Source organism: Triticum aestivum, chromosome 6B, assembly GCF_018294505.1.
Source record: "Triticum aestivum cultivar Chinese Spring chromosome 6B, IWGSC CS RefSeq v2.1, whole genome shotgun sequence".
Lineage (NCBI taxonomy): Eukaryota > Viridiplantae > Streptophyta > Magnoliopsida > Poales > Poaceae > Triticum > Triticum aestivum.
Genome location: NC_057810.1, coordinates 2,116,673 through 2,139,788, shown reverse-complemented (window position 1 = coordinate 2,139,788; position 23,116 = coordinate 2,116,673). Strand labels below are relative to the sequence as shown.

At 43.3% G+C, this 23,116-nt stretch overlaps 1 protein-coding gene across 4 annotated transcripts in view; it reads left to right on the top strand.

Annotated features, from left to right (window-relative positions):
• Window positions 1–23,116, top strand: part of LOC123135346 (putative callose synthase 6) — a 60,282-nt gene that overhangs the window by 18,742 nt on the left and 18,424 nt on the right. For 3 of the 4 annotated variants that reach the window (XR_006465937.1, XM_044554374.1, XM_044554376.1), the window contains exons 11-30: window positions 449–566; window positions 759–1,093; window positions 1,212–1,264; window positions 1,337–1,397; window positions 13,724–13,778; window positions 13,865–13,914; window positions 13,993–14,079; window positions 14,174–14,281; window positions 14,391–14,479; window positions 14,554–14,635; window positions 14,720–14,880; window positions 15,007–15,133; window positions 15,236–15,405; window positions 15,658–15,742; window positions 15,844–15,995; window positions 17,668–17,777; window positions 17,865–17,987; window positions 18,067–18,132; window positions 18,217–18,400; window positions 18,481–18,595. Coding sequence is in view for 3 of the 4 variants with exons in the window: in XM_044554374.1 (XP_044410309.1) it covers window positions 449–566; window positions 759–1,093; window positions 1,212–1,264; window positions 1,337–1,397; window positions 13,724–13,778; window positions 13,865–13,914; window positions 13,993–14,079; window positions 14,174–14,281; window positions 14,391–14,479; window positions 14,554–14,635; window positions 14,720–14,880; window positions 15,007–15,133; window positions 15,236–15,405; window positions 15,658–15,742; window positions 15,844–15,995; window positions 17,668–17,777; window positions 17,865–17,987; window positions 18,067–18,132; window positions 18,217–18,400; window positions 18,481–18,595 (2,331 nt within the window). In the remaining variant the exon portion in view is untranslated. The remainder of the gene's footprint in view (window positions 1–448; window positions 567–758; window positions 1,094–1,211; window positions 1,265–1,336; window positions 1,398–13,723; window positions 13,779–13,864; window positions 13,915–13,992; window positions 14,080–14,173; window positions 14,282–14,390; window positions 14,480–14,553; window positions 14,636–14,719; window positions 14,881–15,006; window positions 15,134–15,235; window positions 15,406–15,657; window positions 15,743–15,843; window positions 15,996–17,667; window positions 17,778–17,864; window positions 17,988–18,066; window positions 18,133–18,216; window positions 18,401–18,480; window positions 18,596–23,116) is intronic. The other variant, XM_044554375.1, reaches the window with a different exon arrangement.

Genomic DNA, 23,116 nt, shown 5'->3' with positions numbered 1-23,116 from the left:
TTGACCATTGATTTGACCAGAAAATTATATGTGATATGCCACAATAATCAATTTATCGAATTTAACTTTCAGTGGTATGTTGTTTACGGCATGCTCCCTCATGTGTCAAATACAGGACAAGTACCAAAATACAATGTGCCTTATTAATAAAAACCTTACATGCAGCCATAGAGAAAGAATCACCCCATGTAACATGCTTAATTTTCCTAGAACACGACAAATTTCAACACAGTTAATCATGATACTTCATAGTTGGCTTTGTTTTCTTGCTATCCGAAAAAATGGATAATGGCCTTGTTGAAAAAAATGAAGGAAGTGTAATATATATATTTGCTGGCCAACTCAGTAGTCAAAGATAGACCTAATTAAATTACGAAGTGGGCTTCTATAAATAGACGAAGGGGTTATGTTTATCTTTCTCTGCCACGTCATCTGATGATTTTTGTAGGCCATGGTAATTGTTGCTTGGAGCCCTTCTGGATCACTCCATTCTATTTTGGAACCAAAAGTTTTCCGGAATGTTTTGACAATATTCATAACAGCTGCATTTCTAAACTTTCTTCAAGGTATGACTATATTTTGTAATTCATAAAGTACATGCGTCTTGATAACTTACATAGTTGATTTATTTTAATTATTTAAAATGTCTTGGTATTTTTTTTTTTTTTGCATCTCTATAGATTTTGAAACTACTTTGGCTCTGGTTCCTGATTGGAATGCCTCAAAGTTTCTAAGATTGGTCCCTTAAACTTTTTCAGCCACACTTGAGTTAGTTATTAATCGGGATGCATGGAGAAGTCTGGTGTGCTCGCAGATGATACGATTTATTTTAAAATTTGTTGTAGCTGTTGCCTGGTTGATCATTCTTCCAACATCGTACTTAAGCTCTTTTCAAAATCGTCCAAGAGGTCTTGTGAAGTTGTTTAACATTTGGATTGGGAATATCCAGAGTGAATCTATTTATAGCTTCGCAGTTATACTTTACATGTTACCGAACATATTCAGTGCCTTGTTTTTCATATGTCCTCCAATTCGAAGGACATCCGAGCATTCCAATTCTCGTATTGTTAGACTTCTTTTGTGGTGGACTCAGGTATATATCACTTCAACAATCTAAAATTCTCTTTTCAGAGGACTATATCTATGTACATGATTTCTTAGTTGAATTATTTGCACTTGCCAGTTCTCACCCATTTTCTTTTATCGCTCAGCCACGCTTATATGTAGCCCGAGGCATGTATGAGGACACATGCTCAGTTCTTAAGTAAGTGACTTGTTTTTAACCTAGCTTATTGATATTATTTGCTTGTGTAAAACTATTGCTTTTTATAAATAGGTACACATGTTTCTGGATGCTATTGATTATATGCAAGTCTGTCTTCAGCTATTATGTCGAGGTTAGTAAAAGCTATGAATTTCCTTTCATTAAGAGAAACATAAATTACAAGAGTTCTCCACTCAGTGGCCATAGTGATAAACAAAATAGAAAAAAGAAAGGGGGCCGCGGGCCATACAAACCAGGTCTCAAACAAGATAACTCCTAACCCAACCCCCTAGGGGCAACATGGTGCAGACGGTACGATGCAATGGAGTTAGGCATAGGAACTTGTGACAGATACCGTGTAATAAGAGGATTAGAGAGGAATATAATTGGGCTAAAAAATTATGTTGTGGATTCAACATCTCTGGCAGTTGGTATAAAGTACATGGCTTGGAGGGCAGGAAGGCACCCCTAAAGATAGGGTAGGAGATTGGTTACAAGCCCATATTCTACCAAATACAAAGATATACCTGTATATATATACTCAAGCACAATCCTCTGCAAAAACACCCAAAGGATCCATTAGAGTATAGCCAAGCAACTGAGGATCAAGGAACTCCAGACCACCATAATTGATGGCGTGAACACTAGCAAACAAGAAATGAGGCGATCACATCTGAAGTATCACCTTAGGGATCTTCTGAACGAATGCCCACCTGATATTGTTAGTTGCCTTCACCAGCCAAAGAGAAACCACTCTAGACATGAGGCTCAAGGCCATACAATCCTTCCACGTATGTGAGGAGATTCACCATAAATCAAGCAACTCCGTAGCCATTTTATCTGACAAATTGTTTGTTCTCAACCGTAGACAAATGGAGCCCCTCTTACTTGCATGGGACTCTCATGAGGGCACATGTTATGATTTGCAAAGCAAACTGAATTTCCACCTTGCATGAAATTGTGGTGAATAACCACTTCTAGTTGTTTTATCCATGAGTAGACGCTTACACCAACCCCGCAAAAAAAAAGACTATGCTTATACCAAAGTAATCAAGGATCTTTCATTCTGACGAGGTCCCGAAAGACTAGATGCATTGCATTGGCGATATGAATATCGCGGCCTTATATGTATATACAGTTTCACTGTGACAAATCCCTAGGTGCCCATCTGCAACTAAATGCTTTAGCTGATTTTCTCCCGAATGATTGCTTCCATAAAGAGATTTAACATGTACGTGTGCAACTGGCCTCCACCTAGGAAGATGTCACACTAGGAATGCCATTGTGGGGCAACTTTGAGTTGCCATCGGTGCTCGTAAACAATACCTGGACTGGCAAAACCACACACTTTTTGAAAGTAAAATCTTGCACCATGAACATTTCAAAAGTCTACGTTTGGTCCTAAAATGTTGAAACCGCCTAAAATGAATCCTTGACCTACGGGACAGTTCACTGTTGGACCTTTTTCTGATCTCATAGAGCTTTCTGCCACCTAGATGGTTGTTCTTGATGCACATAGACTCTTAAGAGACAATATATGACAATATATGCCACTGTATTTATGCCTACTTTAGCCAAAACTGAAAATAAAATTTGTCTTGGGCGGAGATTTTGTACTAGCTGCTTTCTCTCTCTCTTTTTTCTCAAGAAAAAGAAAAACATTGCATTTTGATTCATTCATAGAAGACGGAGATTTATACAGAAGCCCATAAGAGGCGACATACCATAAATACAATGCTACACGCTTAGTGCTTGGCACTTTTGGTAAATGTGACACGACACCCATCGCCCCTGCCCTCGCCCACAATTGGGCCTCGACCTTGATTGAGTCAATCAAGCTGGTGATGTTTGGCTACACGTTGTCGAAGACAGGCAAGCTGCGGTGTTTCCAGATCCAGCACAACATCTACATGATCACACATGACGTCCCGTTCGCCGCAGTGGTCAGCGACAAACTAGATGGCCTACTGCCACCTCTTCACGAATTATTCCCCAACAACAGGGAGCCAAGTGGTCGACTAGATTCAGGAGAGGACATTGTTCCACAAGCTCCGAGAAAGGAGAACATGGTGAGGAGGTGGTCTGTAGTCTACGGTTTAGGTTTCACAAAGCAAACAATGAGGGGAGAGTGGCAAGCTTTTTGAGGTGTTTGGCACTAGAACAGTACTCCTTAAGCACTAAGAGATGAAGAAGTCCACACTGGGTCGGCCTAGGAATTATAGGTAAGTTCAACCAGTTGTTTGAGCTGACCGAAGCAGCTCCTTCTTCCTCTCGATGCCTCTCGTAGCCCACAAGGGACACACAGGAACACAAGAAGGTTTTGGTGCTACTGCCACACAGCTAGCCTTTTCTCCCTTCTATTCTATCGTTCAAATGAAACGTGCTTACAACAACTACCTAAATAGCACACAACCACACACCTACGCAGGCCACTAAGTCACACCTACGCGCAGCCGCCAAACTCAGCAACTAACTCACGTACCCATGACCTTATCTCTCCTAGAATCTCTCCATGATCTAGACCACCTGCTTTATGAATGCACTCAACTAACTTTAAAAACTTACTAACTACATGCACGATCATGACGTGCTTAGCCTCCCGAACAGCCATACAACCCAGCCGTTCACCTAACAAGCAGCTAGCAAACTCATGCACATACTGAGCTACACTCTCCCCTTGATCTGCATGCTCCAGCAGGGCGCACGACGCGGCTGACTCCAATAGATCACAACGGCCCCTACTGTATGCTGCTTCTCCACGCTACGTACACGGCAAGCTGCATACCAACTCAAGCTTGAACACGAGAGACCACACACTAGTGCCCAGCCCCAACCTGACCTAGACCTACACGGTGGACACGAAGTCGAGCACGGACTCGCGCACCACCGGGACACAGATGCACATACGTGTTAGAGACTCGATAACACGCACACCACAACGCGTGACACACACACAAACAAGACGTGGTTTATTTTCCTGACAGAGTCAATGGTTGTCATAGAAGGCTTAGGAAGAGAACTAAGTGGTAAGATTCGAAAACTTCAAGACAACGGGTGTCATAGCAGAACTAGGAATAGAACTAAGAGGTAAGCTTCCAAGACCCTCCCCTCAGACGAGCTGAAGGAGTTGTAGGCCAAGTCGACAATGCCCCTCCCCTTCAGCCATTGATCCTCCTATAACAAAGCATTGATTCCATCACCAACCAAGTTATTGGTTGATGTGTTGAACACACAATGCTTGTCCCTTCAAAATTCAAATGGGAGAGAATGCTAGGCTGCAGGGTGTCAGTCCGCATCCTCCACAACAAGTGGAACCAAAGGTTACCCATCGTCTTCATGAGTTTGGGAACACCCCACATCACTGATCTTGATTGGAAGACACACCTTGCACAATTGACATGATAGTAGTCGCCAAAATTGTCTGCTCTGCCTGTCCCAATGAACAACATGACCACGCACTTGGACCATAAACAGCCGTGTAACCCGACGTTCTACTCTGAGACCAACTTCAAACGCACCGGACACACCCAGCAGTTACTAGCCGTTACTCATGGCATGACTTAGACTGACCCCACATATCAACATTAGTCTTTGCTGCACACTTTTGTACTCACACATGCGCACCTGGGACAAACTTCCCAGTAGGTCACCCATCCTAAAATTGCTCCAAACTGAGTACGCTTAACTATAGAGTTCTTTCCGAATGGGGCCCCGAAAAAGAAGACATTTTTGTTGATATGAGCTAGCTTGCACCCTACCGTTGAAGCCAACCCAAAGGCATGAGCCTCCGAACAACCCGATGGGAAGAATGATGACATGGAAAAGTTGGTGTGCGAACGTCATGAATGCACAATAAGTGTAAGAAAGTCACGAATAGCTAGCATCTCCACTCGAACCGCGTGTCATAACAGGCCAAAATTCCAAGCCTTGGCTAGAAGCTCGTTAGTGTTGTCGATGGATGGGCTTGAACAACATGGCAAAGAGAGGATCTCCTATATGGAGCACCGCAAAGAGGAGCGGCCTGGAGACTGAGTCGAGCACATACATGATATCCAGCATAAGCATGGCTCGGGGATCGTTAATCGTGGGAAGACAGCTCGCATCAAAAGAACCAGAATGATGTTATCATGTGTGCATGAATGATAATGAGCACCATCGGTCTCACACCTCCCACAATTACCGAACATGCTGCTTCTATTTATTTGTCAACCACACACGTTAAACTATCTTTGGGGGATGCTTCGTCAGCAAAAACCTCTTTGATGTCAGCAAATAGTCGTTCCTTTAGTTCATGTTTCTTTTTGACAGTTTGACAAATGGCAAGTGATCTTGAGGCAAAGTTATGACGATATCTAAGGCAATGATCATGAATATAGGCATCAAGTCTGTGACAAGTAGACCGAAACGATTCTGCATCTACTACTATTACTCCACACATCGATCGACTCCTGCCTGCATCTAGCTATTAAGTTCATAAGAACAGAGCAACGCTTGAAGATGACATGATGTAGAGGGATAAACTCAAGCAATATGATATACAACACATCTTTTTACCCTTAATGACAAGAATGCTATACGTGTTAGTATAGCAAGGTTGATGTAGACCCCCTCCATGATCGAATCCCCCTCCAACAGATCGCCGGAAAAGGCTCCAAGATGAGATATCGTGGTTCTGTAACATGCAGCGACGAAAAAGTATTTTTGGCTCTCTCTCTCTCTCTCTCTCTGAAGTAGGGGGAATATTTAGGAATATATAGGATGAAGATTAGGGCTAGAGGATTCTTGAGGGGCCCACATGCCACCCCCCCCTAGGGCGCGCCCCCACGGCTTGCCTCCGCCTCATGGTTCTTCCAGCCTCCTCTCCGACTCGCGTGGGTTTCTTCTGGTCCAAGAAAAATAAATGTAAAGTTTTATTTCATTTGGACTTTGTTTGATATTCCCTTTCCGTAAAAGTCAAAAACAAGGAAAAACAAAAACTGATACTGGGCAGTAGGTTAATAAGTTAATTAGTCCCAAAAATGATATAAATAGCATAATAATGCATATAAAACATCCAAGATAAATAATATCATAGCATGGAACAATAAAAAAAATTATAGATACGCGCATCATGAGCTCTCGAACCTTTTGCAAAAAAATCACCAAGATTCTTAAAATAATGCACAGGTCCTAGGGCTCCTCAGACATCGTAGGGTCTGAGATCCAACGGCCCAGAAGCATGTATCAAAGTATCATCTAAGCCTTGTTATCACCTGAAACTTTCCCAACCCAAGGAAATCAAGTTATTGTACGATTTATCAAAATAATAACCATCATAGGTTAACAGTGGAATTAATCATGTATATAAAAATGCAAACATAGTCGTTGAGACCGACATTCCCCAGTCACAAGTAGTGCAACAATTACTGGTAGGAAGTCACTTATACCTGCATATTGTGTAGGATTAACGTGACAATTTACTCTTTCGCCACCATTTTTTTTTGCACTAATAATGAGAGAAGCAATGGAGGGCGAAGAAAGGATTATCTCGAGAGGAGTGCTATAGGAAGATGTATAACTTTAACAAACCCCTCTTAAACTCATGGCGGATCAATAACACTGAAGTCGTGTTGTGCTATAGTCTGTGCCTTTGTGAAGACATCCGCTAACCGTAGCTCAAAGACACATGCGGAAGTGGAATCACTATATCGTACGCACAAAGCAGCGGAAAAGGAAGCATATACATCAATATGCTTGGCCGGCTCATGATTCACAAGGGCACGCACAGTAGTAATAGCTAAGGTACTGTATGACAAAAGAGTAGTCCGTATAGTGACAGAAGCACAAAAATGCTCAAGCTATCACAATAGCCTAGTTACCTTGACTTCCAAATGCGTCATAGCTTGCAACTCAGCCTCTGCACTCAATAAAAAATAATTGAAAGTCTTCCAGGCACTAAGGGGATGTACAATGGTGCTATCTTAGGAGTGCCATGTAGGATAAATGCTGAGGTGGGTGAGAGAGAAATCATAAAAAAGACTTGTATTCTCTTATTTAAGAGATGATCTCTTAGCATAATATGTCTCAGCATGTTTTTAGGAATAGCTAGTTATTAAAGATAAGGCTAAGATATAAGCCATTGTTGACATATTTTTTTGTCATCTATAAATTACATGCAAGATTTAAGATAAAACTGGCTTAGCAACCATTGTACATATGGATCACTTGCCGAAGTAGCACCCAAATAGTCCCAAAGTTGTAATGAACAGGAGCCTCAAAAGGAAAGATGGTGAAATATAGTCCCACGAAGATACCGTAGAGATCAAGGTTGGTGACCATAGTGAAGTGAAGTGGGAGCAGAGATGTGCTAACTCAAAGTGTGAACAAGACAAGAGATATCTGGATGGGTGAGATATCGATAGATAAGGCTCCAAACCAGCTGATCATAATGCACCAGATCAGGAAGAGGCTCGCCACCAGGAGCTTGGACGTGGACATTTAGCTCCATCAATGTCTCAACAGTGTGCTCATCAACAAGAGCAGCACAAGCAATAAGATCCTAAATGTACTTATCTAGGGATATAAGGTAGCCATCATAGGTAGAATAATTCTCTATCCCCAGGTAGTAGCAAAGATGGCCAATATCAAATATAAAAAACTATTCAATGAGATTAGCCTTTTCAAAGGTGATGTACTAAGAGTGATCTCTAGTGATGATCATTTCATTGTCGTATACAAGAAGGGTTCAACCTTGGGATGAAATGTGGAAAAATACCACTCATCAAGGAGCAGAAGTGACCTAGGAGGTGAAGTGCACACACCAGGCGCAAGTGGATTGATTAAGGCCATATAAGGGGTGACCAAGGAAACATACCAAGCCATCAAATATGTGGTGGCTATAGGTAGACCTCCTAACACTGCTCAAATTAAGACATTCTTGACATGAAGATGAGAAAAAAAGGGTGTGAATAATAGTCATAACCATGCTCCTACTGAAAGTCATGGACCTCAAGACGAGCCTTCTAGAACTTAAGAGAACCATTGGAGTGAGCCTTTAAACTGGTAGACCCACTTACAAATGAGGGGATGTACAGGTGATAGAAGGTAAACAATATCCCATTTTTGGAGGCGGAGACTTAGGGGAGACGACCGTGACTTCATCGCAAATAGTGATGGGGGGCTTGTCAAGTGGAAGTGCTTCCACTTTATATCTATGCCACACATACTATATCTTGGGCTATATTTCCCTATGTACGCACGACCTAAAGGGCCATACAGAGGGCAACCGGCGTCCCAAGTCATGCTACCCCTAGTTCCCTTAAAGGATGTCGTATATCTACCAAAATCGGCCAGTCCTCATTGTGCGGCACAAGATGAAAGTAGATGTCTAACATCACTGACTTACGCCCTTATATATGGGGGCCCGACGACAAGAAGAAGGATACATTCATCATCTCCCAAAAGACCTAGATTAGATATACAAGCAAAAACGATCATAACATCTTGTATAGATGGTCCACATCCAAACTTGGCGAGTTGGCATTTAGCTCACGTACACCCTCAGTGTACACCATGTGGTGCCATTCATCCATGTAGGGCTATACATTTATGAATGGGCCCCGAACCTGGCTAAACTTGTGCCCCATGTTCGTATGCGTACTTGAGGTTACGTCCCACTACAAAAAAACTGCATATGACTACCATATTGCTTTTAGGTACTTTGCAAACAATGCTCAACAATAGGTTTCAATGATAACGTTAAATTAAGGACGAGCTCATAAAACATGCCATCTAAAAGTGTAAGATAGGACCAAAAGAGTGAAGTTGCCTCAAGCTAACGACCAAGGTCGGATGATCTGAGATGAAGGGTGGAAGGTCCAAGCACATCTATTGTTCCTAACCCAGAAGACACAGAAAAATGTTGGAAGGTTGGATACTTTTTTCTCAAGGCCCAAGAACCACTAAATTTCTCCACTTGTTCGAAAGCCTTGGTTAATACAGTTCGGGAACATGGGAGGTTAACGGGAAAGTGCGGAGCTTCAAGTCTGAGGAAAAAAACATAAAAAATACTAGAAGCTGTGCCAAGGGAGGGTTGATCATGAATTATTATAATGGATTCATGGATGAATACCAACCATAACAAACTAAAAACTTAAAATCTCATGGATCTTCTGATGGGGTCTATTTTTGTTAGGGCCTTCGAAGTAACTAAGAAAAATCAAACAAAAGATAGCAAGTGGGGAAGGGGAGAAGAGGGAGTATATTTTTTTGGCAACCATATGCTCTCAAAACCAGATGATACATTGGGCTCCTATTCATCGGAAATTGGAGGATAACTAGCCTAGAAAATATGAGGTAGAACACCCAACAACAAATTCTAATTCGAAATCCCTTGGTAACTGAATCAAATCTGACAAACTCTCAAATTGAAAACATGTTCCACTTCACCGATCCTTGGATTCTGACATTCAAACATGGAGAAAGCTAAATCTACGATGTAAATGGTTCATCTCCATGAGGAGGTCTTGGATCTCATCAACATTTTGATGCCTTTGCCTTAGGGGGGGGGAGCATAGTTCTAAAGGCATAATAATATCAAGCTTGTTCTAAATGGAGGTGGGGAAGGGTATATACAGTCCAACCCCCATAACAGTAGGTTTAGATGGGGCCAAATGCTCATACAAGCTCATGGGGCTTATTAGATCCTGCATAGGTATAAGAAAGAAGATTAGAAAAGGAATGGGGCTACGTGGTAGATGGTTTGAGGCACAAGACCAGATGGTTCGAGAACAAATCCTAGAGCCTGATGGACATGTGTAAACGGGAAGATCCACCTTTTTATGTAACTAGGAAATATGCCCGTGCGTTGCAACGGGAGGAAAATAATATCTCAGCATTCCCCATATCCCCGCACACACTCTTCTACATCCTCTATGTGAACACAACGCCCGAACTATATTGTTGCTTAGCCTGCTTTTCTTCTATCGTTGGCCCGCGAGATCTTGATAGTGGTGGGGTTGGTCGGTGTGGTGGCGACCACCCAACGATGCCCTTTTCTCCTCCGGGTCCACCTCTCTCTCGAAGTTGTGGTTGCATTCTCATTTGGTTGCTACACGGCGACCTTCGAGGCACGGTTGCTTCGACTATTCTCTCCTACGACGATGTAACCGGAGGATTACTAATTGCAGCGCATAAATTTTGTTTGATTGGCATAATTAGCGCATAACCAGGCATGAATGTCCCTTCATTATCGGGGTTTATTCTCTTAGACTATTTTTGCGCTCATGTGCCCACATTTTTTTATTAATTAGAGCAAAACCAGCATATTCTCTTTCATTAGCACATGCCCACAATTTTTTTAATTGTAGGCTATAGCCAACCAGTATATTGTCTTTTATTGGCATATGCAAGTTACCTCCGGCAATATTTTGTGGAGTACCACGTTCTGCACATGATTGTCGAGACAACTTCCTTATTATCACACAACCTTCTTATTTCCAGACAACTTAGGCACATACAAAAACAGGTGTGATTTAGTATAAAATTCCAAGGTGAGACTATTCCTATCATAACTGCAAGTTATGTGAGTTTTGGCTTTGTCCGTCGACACAATATGGAAGGTTCATAGTTCAATCCCCTCGCGCCCTTGATATTTTGCTGCTTGTCAGTGTGACAGAAAAAAGAAATTCGTGGTAGGCCCAGTTGGGGATAAGCGAAAAAATCGGAAACTACGTGTGGAATGGACGGAACAAAATCTATATGTATTTTTTTGCTTTTCGTGGGGCAGCTATGTGGGAGCTACTATATGACGCTAGTTGCACCAAATAGTGCGTGGAACGCACAACCAATCCCGTCTGGCCCAGCTACTGGCAGGCACCAAAATGACCTGTGTTTGCAGGGCACGACTAATAGTCCAGAAAAACGACAGGTTGAACGACCAAAAAGATGACCTTAAAGACTCGACCACGTGCTGCTAGCCATGGCAAAAAACACCTACAGCTAACGAATGGCCAACGTGAATATTGAAGAACATAGTACAACATCAGATTTATTTATTTTTGAATTTTTAAAAAAATATGAATTGCCTAATATTCTTGGAAAATTGGACATTTTTTGAAATTACGAACTATGTTTTTAATATTCCATCCAATTTGAAAAAAAAGCATGAACAAAAATCTGAAACCGCATCATTTTCTGAAGACATGAACCTTTTATGAAAACACAAACGTTTTTTGAAGTTGTGACTGACTTTTAAAAATGGAACATGTTTTGAACATTCCAAACAATTTTATAAAATTCATTTTTAAATTCTGACATTATTTTGAATTTGTGAACATTTTACTAAAACCAAAATGTTTTTTGAATTTAAAATATTTTTAAAATGCATTTTTTTGAAAATACCAATTTTTTTAAATATGTCCATAATTTAGACAAAAATGGGAACGAGAATTTGTTCCATGCTTTTTAAGAAGCGGGGACACAATATTGTAATTCTGAATTTTTTTCAAAAATTTAAAAATAAAACAAAATTCCGAACTTTTTACTCACAGTGCAGCAGATAGTCAAAATAAATAAATGGAAGGAAAAACGAAACGGGCCGACACCGTTTTTTACGGCCCGTGCGAAGGTCTAACTATCTGCTGCGCTGGGCGTCAAATAGTGTCTTCGCAGCTTCCTGAGCAGCCCCGTGCGAAGGTCTAACTATCTGCTGCACTGGGCGTCAAATAGTGTCTTTGCAGCTTCCTGAGCAAGCAAATAAGTGGGCTGGCTATGCTGGGCCACAGCGTGTGCGGCCCAAATACAAAAAAATCTGGATTGCTAAAATAAAAACCAGGCGGACGCACAAATATTTAGTACCACCTTGGATAGAATAATAGATTTCGAAGGTAAACGGATGAAAAAATTGGAGAAACGCACCTTGCTTTATTAGTAGGTATAGATATAGATATAGAGGTATAGATATAGATGTATTTGCCTTATGTATTCCCATCCGTGTCACACTTTTACTTGGAGTACATGACACGGTGATGGTTGTGGCCCAACTTATTACAGAAGGCCCATCTAAGTGAATTCCTTGTCATACAATAGTTGGTAACTTTTGGGGACAATTGATATGAAGGCTTAATTGATGAGTTCCAGACTACAGCTATCACGACAAAATCATCAAGGGATATCATATTGTCATCCTAACAACGACGCCGTTTTGAAGAACAAAGATATGGAAGCATCGTGCTCCGGTGCTAGTCAAAAGTGATATAATTTGTAGCCTTTAGAATCTCCTCCTCCTAAAATCTTCGCTTTTGATGGTGGAGATATATTAACTCATGTGATTTCCAGGAACTCCAAAGTCTAGAGCATCAGTTCTAGTAATTGAGCAATCTAACAACCCATCATAATAATATTTGACGTGGCCTATGCCATCTTAATCCATCAGAAGCTGGTAATCCTGTGTGAACTAGTATGTGAGTTGCACATCCTATGCCTAGACAAGTGTTGGACGTATACCATTAGCATATCTCGCCCAAACCCTCCTCTTTAATAAGACATGTCCCAAAATTTTCACCTTCAGCCTTTTACTAAGGTTATGCTCTCTTAAACAGAAAGTAGCATATGTTCATTTTCCTTGTCCAGCTGCAAGAGAAGTCCTTCGGCCACAACGAGTTAGAGCTTGATTCTTTAGATCCTCTTTTATGACGAAGATCATGATTTCATGCATGTCAGCCAGGAATTATTGAAGTGAGAGATATTTCCTCCCATAAATTGCCCAGATTATTTCCGGGGTTGTACTTGAATTGTATATCAACGAGAATCGGACGGCCTTCATCTGTTGTGGGTTCTCATTATTCATCTTCTAGCCCATTTCAAATTTAGCTCAAACTATGTAACGATTTGTCCGAGTGTCTTCCTAGTCCACTGACATCAACACCTGGTCCAAGTGATCAAACGTTTTAGCCCGATGAGCACTACTCCACGCGAGGCTGCTACCGCACAACGGCAGGTCCATGTACTCCCTGTGAGATATAATAATTAAGGTTCCCGTCATTCTTGTCCATCACCACGAATTTCACGCGTTCACTGTCAGACAACAGATGCTTGCTTTTGCCAAAGGCCTTGAGCTTTCTCTCCCGGTCTGCAGTAGTAAATCAGTAGCAGCTAAGGTGAACGACCTAGGTTTGATCCCTAGTGGTCTGGCTTATAGTTATGAATCCTGGGTCTAGCCCTGTAGCAGTCGGGTGGTGGTGGTTACATTGGTGTTACGAGCTAGGCTCTGAGCTTGTCACAATTATCGTCATGAACAGTCCTTATATATTGCTACTTGGCCAAACACAATCACTGTGCAAAGATTAGTGGATTGACCAGCACTTGATTTCTCTAACCCATTTTAAATTTCTGGTACATGTGACCAAATTTTATTATCTTGTGTAACTTCAAATGTTCAAGTTGTACTGAGATTATTTTCTTTCTGATCACCATTGCCAGATTTCTCCTATAGTTGGACTTACCAAGGCAATTATGTTTTTGGGGAAGGACTACTGTAAGATTCTGTTTTAGCAGTGCAGTTTCGTATGTAATTTCTTTGCATAAAGTTTGAGGCACTTATACCATGCTGAATCTTTATAGTGCGACACACTTCTGGTGCTATTATTTCTCTATGGGCACCGATTGTCATGGTATGTATGAATTTATGCGACTTTCGGGGATTTATTAACTTCCCACTCTCAAGCTATTCATTTGAACTTTTCCTACAGGTATACATTGTGGACACACAGATCTGGTATGCCATTTTTTCCACAATATGTGGAGGAGTAAATGGGTTCTTCAGTCGCTTGGGCGAGGTAATTAGTAGCATATGTGTATTTGTATCATTTTATGCCTTTCTATTTTTTTTACAACAATTAACGCTTGCACAATGTCAACCTCTTGATACAGATCCAAACCCTTAGGATGTTAAAATCAAGATTTGAGGAAATCCCAAGAGCCTTTTGCAAAAATCTTGTGCCTTCACATGGTAGTCAATCAAATAGTCGTGGGCACGAGGTCCAGTTTTTCCAAATCTTTGTTATCAACGTTTTATTTACTACTCTTTTTTATTATGACCTAGCTGATTTATTTCTTTTATATATGTGATGTAAACTCTTCCCACCAGGTGGAGACAAATTTGCATATGGATACGTTCTCTGACATATGGAATTGTTTTATTAACACCTTGCGAGAAGAAGACTTACTAAGCAATAGGTTTATATTTGGTGATAGTATTTTATTTCTTTTTATTAACATGCTTCTAAAATTGCGTTTGTGTTTGTTTGTAGGGAGAGAGATTTATTGTTTGTTCCATCATCTATTGGTGACAATGGTGTTTTTCAATTGCCTATTTTCCTTCTTGCAAATAAGGTATGCCATTTCAATCATCCACTGCTTGAACTACTATTTTTTTTCCGGCCAGACACCATCATACTCATAACTAGGCTATTTTAGATTCCGACTGCACTTGGCATGGTAAAGGGTGTGAAGGAAAGGGATGAAGAATTGAGAAAGAGGATAAACCAAGATCCATATATTTCTTATGCCGTAAAGGAATGCTATGACACTTTGTTAAATATCATGTACAGCCTTATTGGAGACCTAAGTGATAGGGAGTAAGCCATTTTACTTCTATCCTCTTAGCTGATAATTAAACTTGTGTTTATACTGGGAAAATTAATTTGTAATATGATTACGTGGCTAGATAATCTAATTAACATTCCATTACGTCATTGGTACAGTGTTGTCGATCATATACGTGATAGCATTGAAGATAGCATACGGTATCAGTCCCTCGTGAAAGAATTCCGATTGGATGAACTTCCTCAGCTAAGTGCTAAGTTTGATATGCTGCTAAGTCTGATACTGGTACTGATAACCAATTTTATTTTGCTTTCTTAACCGAATTTCTTTATGAAGTATTAGCGATGTTCATTCTAACACTTCAAAAATTGATCAATCCATTTATAGAAACCAGTGCTTGAGGAAAATCTACCAACAAAGCCACAAAAAACTATGAGTGAGGTTGAGGACGCAATAAAGCTTATGAAGGTCATTGAATCAATAAAGGAAAAAATTGTCAACCTGTTACAAGATATAATGAAAATCATTACTCAGGATATTATGAAGAGAGGACAAGGGTAAGCCCTCACTACTATCTGTTAGGTGTATTAATAACATCTTACCTAGGTTGTTTTCGTCATGTCATGTAGCTATGTACTTTTTGGCATGGATCTGGCATTTTTTTAATATCGTCATAACCTTTCGTTATATTTGTGTTTGCCCGGTGACCCGCTGCAAATTTCGAAGTACACCTGAGATAAGATATATACTGAAATGTGCACCTTCAGGAATGACTTTTGACAATCACGTGGTTTGCACAAATACTGCAGTATTTTGAAGGACGACGAGAGAGACAATGAGTTGTTTGCGAATCTAAAACTAGATGTATTACGTGATGAAGCCTTTAGGGAGAAGGTCATGTGTCCTTTTGAGCAACTTACTTCAATAGTATCAGGTTTCGTAAGTTTACAACCACAAGTATCCTATCATAATTAATTGGAATTATGTGTTAACAGTGTGTTAGACTTCAACTGTTGTTGACAACGAAAGAATCTGCAACATACATACCGACAAACTTGGAAGCTCGGCGCAGGATGGTTTTCTTTTCAAACTCACTATTTATGAATATGCCAAGGGCTCCACAGGTCCGCACCATGATGTCCTTCAGGTAAGAAAACCAATACTGGCAAGATGTTTTGGTCTCTCTTTCTGTCTCGAGTGGCAAAGCCTCGTTCAATCTGTGCTCGCTAGCTTGACAACGGAGCATTTTCAAAAAAGTCTACAAGTCATAATTGTACAAAAGATAGTATAAAATTTGTCAATACGTATGTATTGCTTTGACAAAGGCTGGATTTTATTGACCCAAAATGGAGCATCATGAGGGTAAAACAAATGAGCCCATGCCCTGCCTCTGCATAGCTAGGATGCCGCAGCCAACTCCACTGCACGCACGCAAAAACATGCCATCAAATAGCAAAGTTAGATAAGACCAAAGCTATGTGTAGGCAAGGAAAAAAACAATCAGATACCTGATTGACAAACTACAAAAACTGACCATATCCGCATCAACCATCTTATGACAGCACAAGGACGAATGTTGTTCAAAAGCAACACCTTCAAGAAGGGAGCGACGCTCAAGCTTCGGTGTCACTAGATCCAAACACCCATGGCTTGAATCTATGTTTTCACCCTCGACAATCTGTCACAGTATATCTGAGCCTTCGACAAGTAATTAAATAAAAACATCGTCGTTGCCAGATATAACCAACTTCGGTCAGATCTAGGTTTTCACCCCGGAGCTCAAGACTGGGTGCTCGAGTAGCACCACCATCAAAGTCACTCAGGTGTTGTTGCCATGACATTTTCGCGATCCCAACAGCTACATCCGATGTGCAAACTACACAACCATCCCTCTGTGTTAGGTCTTCATCTATAGTTTGCATCTCACCGCCGAAGCCAACCACCGGTTATGGAGTAAGGAACGCTCACTACGACCTCTGGGCGGCCACCTATTTGCAGCGAGGTCGCCGCCGCATTGCATAGACTATCTCGAACCGCCGCCAACCATGGTGGTCTCTGCCGAGATTGAAAATTCAATGCTTCATCTTGCCGCCACCCACCACAAGGTCTTTGCCCAATGGCAGCGGCGAGAGGAGGATTCATTGAAGAGAGGGTGTTGGTGGCGTCAGCCTGGAGGCGGCACTCGAGTGGCCAAGAGCGATGCGGGGCTGGTCTGAATTTTTCAAATGTCAGGTTCAGCAGTGCAAGAGGACGACGAAGCAGCTGTGCTAGCAGAGGCACGGCAGTGGAATGTTAGCCTCCAGTAGCAATTGATCCATTCACCGGAATACCAGAGTAACAGCCCCGCCCCCGCTCAGACCCAGCCAGTGCAAGCCCCTGCGTACTCTGCGTTGTGGATCCGGAGTGTAGGCACATCGCACAACCGGACGAGCAGCAGCCGAGGGCATCCAGAACTCAACGCTTGCATCTCCTGCCACACAAGTGGGCATGATGCCCAGCAGACCTGCTTCGCCGTGAAGTATAACCGCCACCCATTGCCGCAACGTCGCACTCAAGTTCCGAGCACCATGCCCATGATGAAGGCACTGCTATCCACGAGAAGCTCACTGCCATGCCCAAGAGCGACCGTGGCGGCGCGAGCACTGAGATCACAAGTTTAAGTTAATATCACATACCAGAATTCCTGGCACTGCCACTATCTTGATTTTATATTTTTCGCTAAAGTCAACTATTGCTTTCGTTGTTAAAATTTTTATGTTTGGTCATACCACTTTTATGCTGAATTGAATTCTTGATCAACAAATTTGGTTTTGAATCAGTGTCTTAACTCCATATTACGACGAGGATGTATTCTTTATGCCAGAAGATCTTAATAGACAGGATGACAATCGTATATCCATTATATTCTATTTACGGAAAGTATTCCCAGGTACTTCATACATTTTTATCTCATAATTCAAGAAGTTAATTACCTTCTGCTCTCAGTAAGTTATTCATCATAGCCTCTGCATAATAGACGAATGGACGAACTGTCTTGAGCGGATAAAATTTAGACCAAGGGACGAAGAGGCACTTAACAAAAGGATTGATGAAATCAGTCCCTGGGCATCATACAGGGGACATACACTTGCCAGGACTGGTAAAGGCACTAACGATGTCTTTTGGTCCATTAACTTTTTTCTAACTTGTTGTCTAACTACTCGTTTTTACATTGGTAGTCAGAGGAACGATGTACTATAGGAGAGCACTTGAAATTCAATGCATTCAAGATAGAACTGATATTGGTTAGATTATTTCTTCTCCATTCAGTATCTTCTCCAATCTTCTTCATTGTAATATTTGAGACACTTCTAATATATTCTTTGCAGCTAAATTCAACCGTGTTAGTACAACATCCTATCAAGAGGGAGGAGCCCTTGTAGACATGGCACTGGCCCTTGCAGATATTAAATTCACCTATGTTATCTGTTGTCAAGTATATGGCATGCAAAAAATATCCGGGAATCCGAAAGATAATGCTTGTTACTTGAACATCCTTCATCTCCTGAAAATGTACAAAACGTAGTGCTATTATTATCTTCGAAAAGAGATCACCTGAATAGTAAGTTTACTCCATTCCATCTGACATTCAGGTACCCATCGTTACGTGTTGCTTACATTGATGAGGTAGAAGCTCTGACTGGAGATGGAGTGATAGAGAAGACATATTATTCCGTTCTTATCAAAGGAGGTGACAAGTATGCGGAGGTATTCACTGAACATAACGATGCATATTTTCACTTATGATATGTGCTAGTGTTGTGTTGGGAGAGAGAGACATCATTCCAGTTAGGGTTGGTTTCATTGGCTCAAAATGGAGCAAATAGAGGTTTCAAAGATAACACTATCATATGCACACAAAAAACACACCAACAAATAGTAAGGTCATATAATACAAAAGCTATGCGTAGGTGAAGAAAAAGGGGGAAAAAATCCCCAAAGCAATCAGATCTGAGCTAGGCAAACAGAACAAAGACCGTATTCCCACAAACTATCTCATCGCACCATATGGATAAAGAGGTTCTTGAAAAACAACCCCTTGAGGCAGAGAGTTATACTCAAATGGTCCCCTCTCTGGATTTACTATCGAAGTAAAAAATATAGGATTTCGCTCTGAAGAATGAGTCTGAGCATAGCCGAGCGATGCTTTCAACAAGGTAACAACATAAACATTGCCATTTCTAGGTATAATCAACTCAGGTCAGACTAGTCTTTCACCCTATAGCTCGAGATCGAATGCTAGAGTAGCGCCAATGTCGAAGTCACTCATGTGTTGTCTCCATCACTTCTCGGTGATTTCAGCACCTACATGCTATGCGACCGCCACCATTCCACAACCATCCCTCTGCGTTAAGCCATCGATAATAATTTACATCTCATAGACAAAGTCAACCATCGAATATGGAGAGAGGAACCCTAATGGAGACCTTTCGCTGGCCTGAGTGGCGACCACAATGAACAACACCAATGCTGGAGCACACTACCATCCACTATGACCTCATGGAAGACAGCCTTGCCCAGGTCCGTCGGCCAAGTGGCCTTCATTGTTGAAACTGGAGCATGAAAGGTACATCTCTATCACCGAGACGCGCCCGAGCGGAGCGCTTATCCCACTAGATAGATGTCGTCCATCCCGACCGGAGCACTTTGCCTGCCCCGATCATGCTCGCCATCACACCTCAACCATGCGATCTCCCACCGCCTCGCATCTGTGCCACCGCCGGAAGCTGGTGGTCACAACACCCTGCACCATGGCGACGCCATGCCTGCGCGAAGCCGGGCTGTCATGCGGCGCCATTTAACCCCACAAGAGCTATGAGCAGAGGCAATGACAACGGGAGGGTAGTGGAGTGGATGGGATGTTACCATGGTTTGGTGGTGCTAGGGATTGTCCATGTCGTACATGGGAGCGGCACGTCGCCGATCCATTTTTCTAGGTGGGAGTTGCCAGCGGGGGACTTGTTAGAAGGCCCATTTCTCCTACTTTCTTGCCTAACTCATATAAATTGATTTCCAATTCTGGGAGACTAGGTAGAGGTGTTAGAAAGGAATAGAGAGGGATTGGCAGAATATGATGGATGTTGTGAGCCTCACGGGCGAGTATATATAGAAGTAAAGACTTGGAGGGCAAGACGCCTCTACTAGAGATAAGGTAGAAGAGGGATTACAAATCCTATTCTACCAAATATATGTTACTCAAATATATCTCTAACACTCCCCCGCAGTCGTCGCAGTAGTGTTGCGAACAACAGGAGCATGGCGGACAATCAGGCAGTAGAGAATAGTAGCCGGCGGGCTGACATCCCCACGCAGTCACAGCGGGAGTGTCGGGGACGATGTCCCGTCGTGGACGCATGGACTATAAAGGAAGCTGATGATTTGCTCAAGCAAGGTGATAGCCCTTTGTGCCGCTGTCGAAGTAGCCGAGAGGTTGGGTGGTCTAGCCATGACGAGGTAGCTGTGTGAAGAATGATGTGGTCGATGTCGAGCCGGGTGGCCAATGTCGAGGATGTCGCCATGGAGCCGCAGGCGCAAGGAGGCGCCGAATTAGTCATGGGCGCATCGGTGTCCAAGTAGTGGTGCGCCGAGAAGAGACATTGTTGACAAGGTGTCGCGCCAGGTTTGCCAAACCCGGGGACACGTCGTAGACGAAGGCACAGGTCGGTGTTGCCTACACCAGCCATGCATAGATGGACAAAGAAGAAGTTGACGAAGCGTCGCACCCGGCTTGCCAAGCCGGGGGACACGTGGTGCACGAAGGCACGCATCGGCGTTGCCAGCACCACACATGCATAGACAAGACCTGCAGAGATGGACTCGGTGATTGTTGCACCGCCAAACGGCGCGGGGCCGATGTCGCCAAAAGTGGTCGGGGAAGATGATGGCGACACTAGTGATGAGCTTGTACTGGACAAAGATGAAGGGGCGTAGATAGGCGGCGCGGCTTGGATGAGCGAGCGGCAGCGACGCCAAAAAGTAGCGGCGGCGGGGGCCTTACGGCGGCAGCGACTGTGTTAGGAGTGCGGCGCGGCTTCGGTGGTCAAAGTAGTCGGGGAAGAAATCGACAATGTGACAAAGACTGGCATGGACGGTGGCGTTCCCGCACCCGTGGAGTCGGCGTGGCGCATACCGCAGGAATTAGACGCGTGGATATGGAAGAGTGGACCGCGGGTAGCGGCTCTACGGCCCGAAGGGGCGATGCGGCAGCATCAGGCGAGTCGGGGTGACAACGGGAAGACCTTGGGCCGTAGTGTCGAGTTGGCCGCAACGCTATGAGCCGAAGGGGCAGCGCAACGGAAGGGCACAAGTCGGTACAACCACGAAGACGGCATCAGGCAGCGGTAGGGACGGGCATGTTGGTGCAGCCGCGGGGAGAACCACGTGGCAAGGACGCTAAGGCCCGATGAGGTGACGCATCGGCATCCCATTGCTCGATGGGTGGAGAGGCGCGTGCAACCGGTTGATTAGGTCAATCGTGCGGTGCGGATGGAGCGGATCGTGGCTGGCAGCTAATCAATCCAATCGCACACGAGGTTGGGGGCACTACTCAGTGAAGTGAGGTCGAATAGACCACGTCGTTGACGACCAATAGGGGATATCGATGGTGTTCGGACGAGCGCGTCCAGCCCCCGGCAGACGGCGAGTACAAGGCAGCTGGCGAGCCCGACGCAGCCAGCGAGGTGTTGGCGATCCCGAGGCAGCGGAGACGGTAATTAATGCAGGGATCATATTTGGAGCTGGGCGACGACGGCCGGTGTAGAGCGACGTCCGGGCAGAAGCGCGGACGACAGCCGTGAGAGGTCGTCGCATTGTGCGAGTTCCCTGGGTTGAAGAAGAGGCCGGGTGGTTGCGCCGTTGTTAGAGTGGAGGCGCAAGGTCGATGGCGGCGGCGGGCGACGCAAACTGATCTTAGATCAAAACACCAAAATGTTAAATGCTGGTCAAGAGGACGGGCGGGAGTGACAAAAAACCAAATCAAAGGATCGGTAAAAAGACTTTCTAGGGCAGCCGGTCAACATTACCGGTGGACGAACCCTAGGTAGGGGCGGCGCAGTCCCCAGCGGTGGTCATGAATGCCGGCCTCCCCGGGGGCGATGCGCGGGGCCGAACCGGTGGGTGGCGTCTAGGATTTGTACCGACCTTTCCATCCCATAGCATAATTATTCCATGTCAGGCGCATGTAATCAAGTGATCCAAACAACCCGGGACATCCTCATTCTTCACTTAAACCCAAGAGTCTCTTACTATCTTTCATCGTTGCATTCCCTCAGGTACTCTAGCCCATATATCTCAATCAGGCCTTGTGTTTATCTTCAAACGGCCGCAAGGATTGAATCTTCGTCAATGCGGACAAAGTTATTAATGCCATTGGCTGAATACCCATAGGAAAGCACTCGAACAATAGTGAGACCCTTCATCAATGGTCTTGAACTTATCTCTCCTGATTCAACCCCCTCAGTTTAAACCATGGAACAAGTTCATCAACAACTTCTTCTACGGTGAGGAGAAGACCTTGGTGCATCTTATGTCGCCGGCAGAAATACTTCTCCCATTATGTTGAATTGGTTGCGAAGTAATCCTTCATGAACTATCATGGCAATGGTCATTCATAAATATCTCCTTCATGAATTGGCATGGCCCTCTGCACGGCTGTCCACCCATAGTCTCCTCATGAATGATAATTGAGTGTCCTCGTGAACTATCATGGCAATGGTCATTCATAAATATCTCCTTCTTTCTCTTCCACCGATTAAGAGCCCTTGAAGATGATATCTTAACCTTCTCATCTACACTATGCAATAATCTTTGTACAATTTTATTAAACATGTAAAACACAAAGAAAATAGGAAAACAAAATATACCTAGGCAATTCAAAATATACCTCGGCCAGCGGCATTGAGGTGAAGCCGAGGCTATGGGCGGATGGCGTGGCTGCGAGACGGCCTCAAACTTTTCGAGTTTTCCTCGTCGGTCACGTACAAATCATGCCACGGCAGAGCAGCAGTTCGGAAGTTCCGAGCCAATTCTATTCATCTCTCCATGATTATTGATTGATTTTATCAACTAATTTTTTTAGAGAAACCCTTATCATCACTGCCTCCCATGTCCAACTCATGTGATGAGATTTAACAATTCATGAGTCCACGTTCATCCTATACGTGTGGATACATCAGAGGCATTGCACATGCAACTCTTATAAGAACAAAATGAGGGATGTTGCAAGGACTG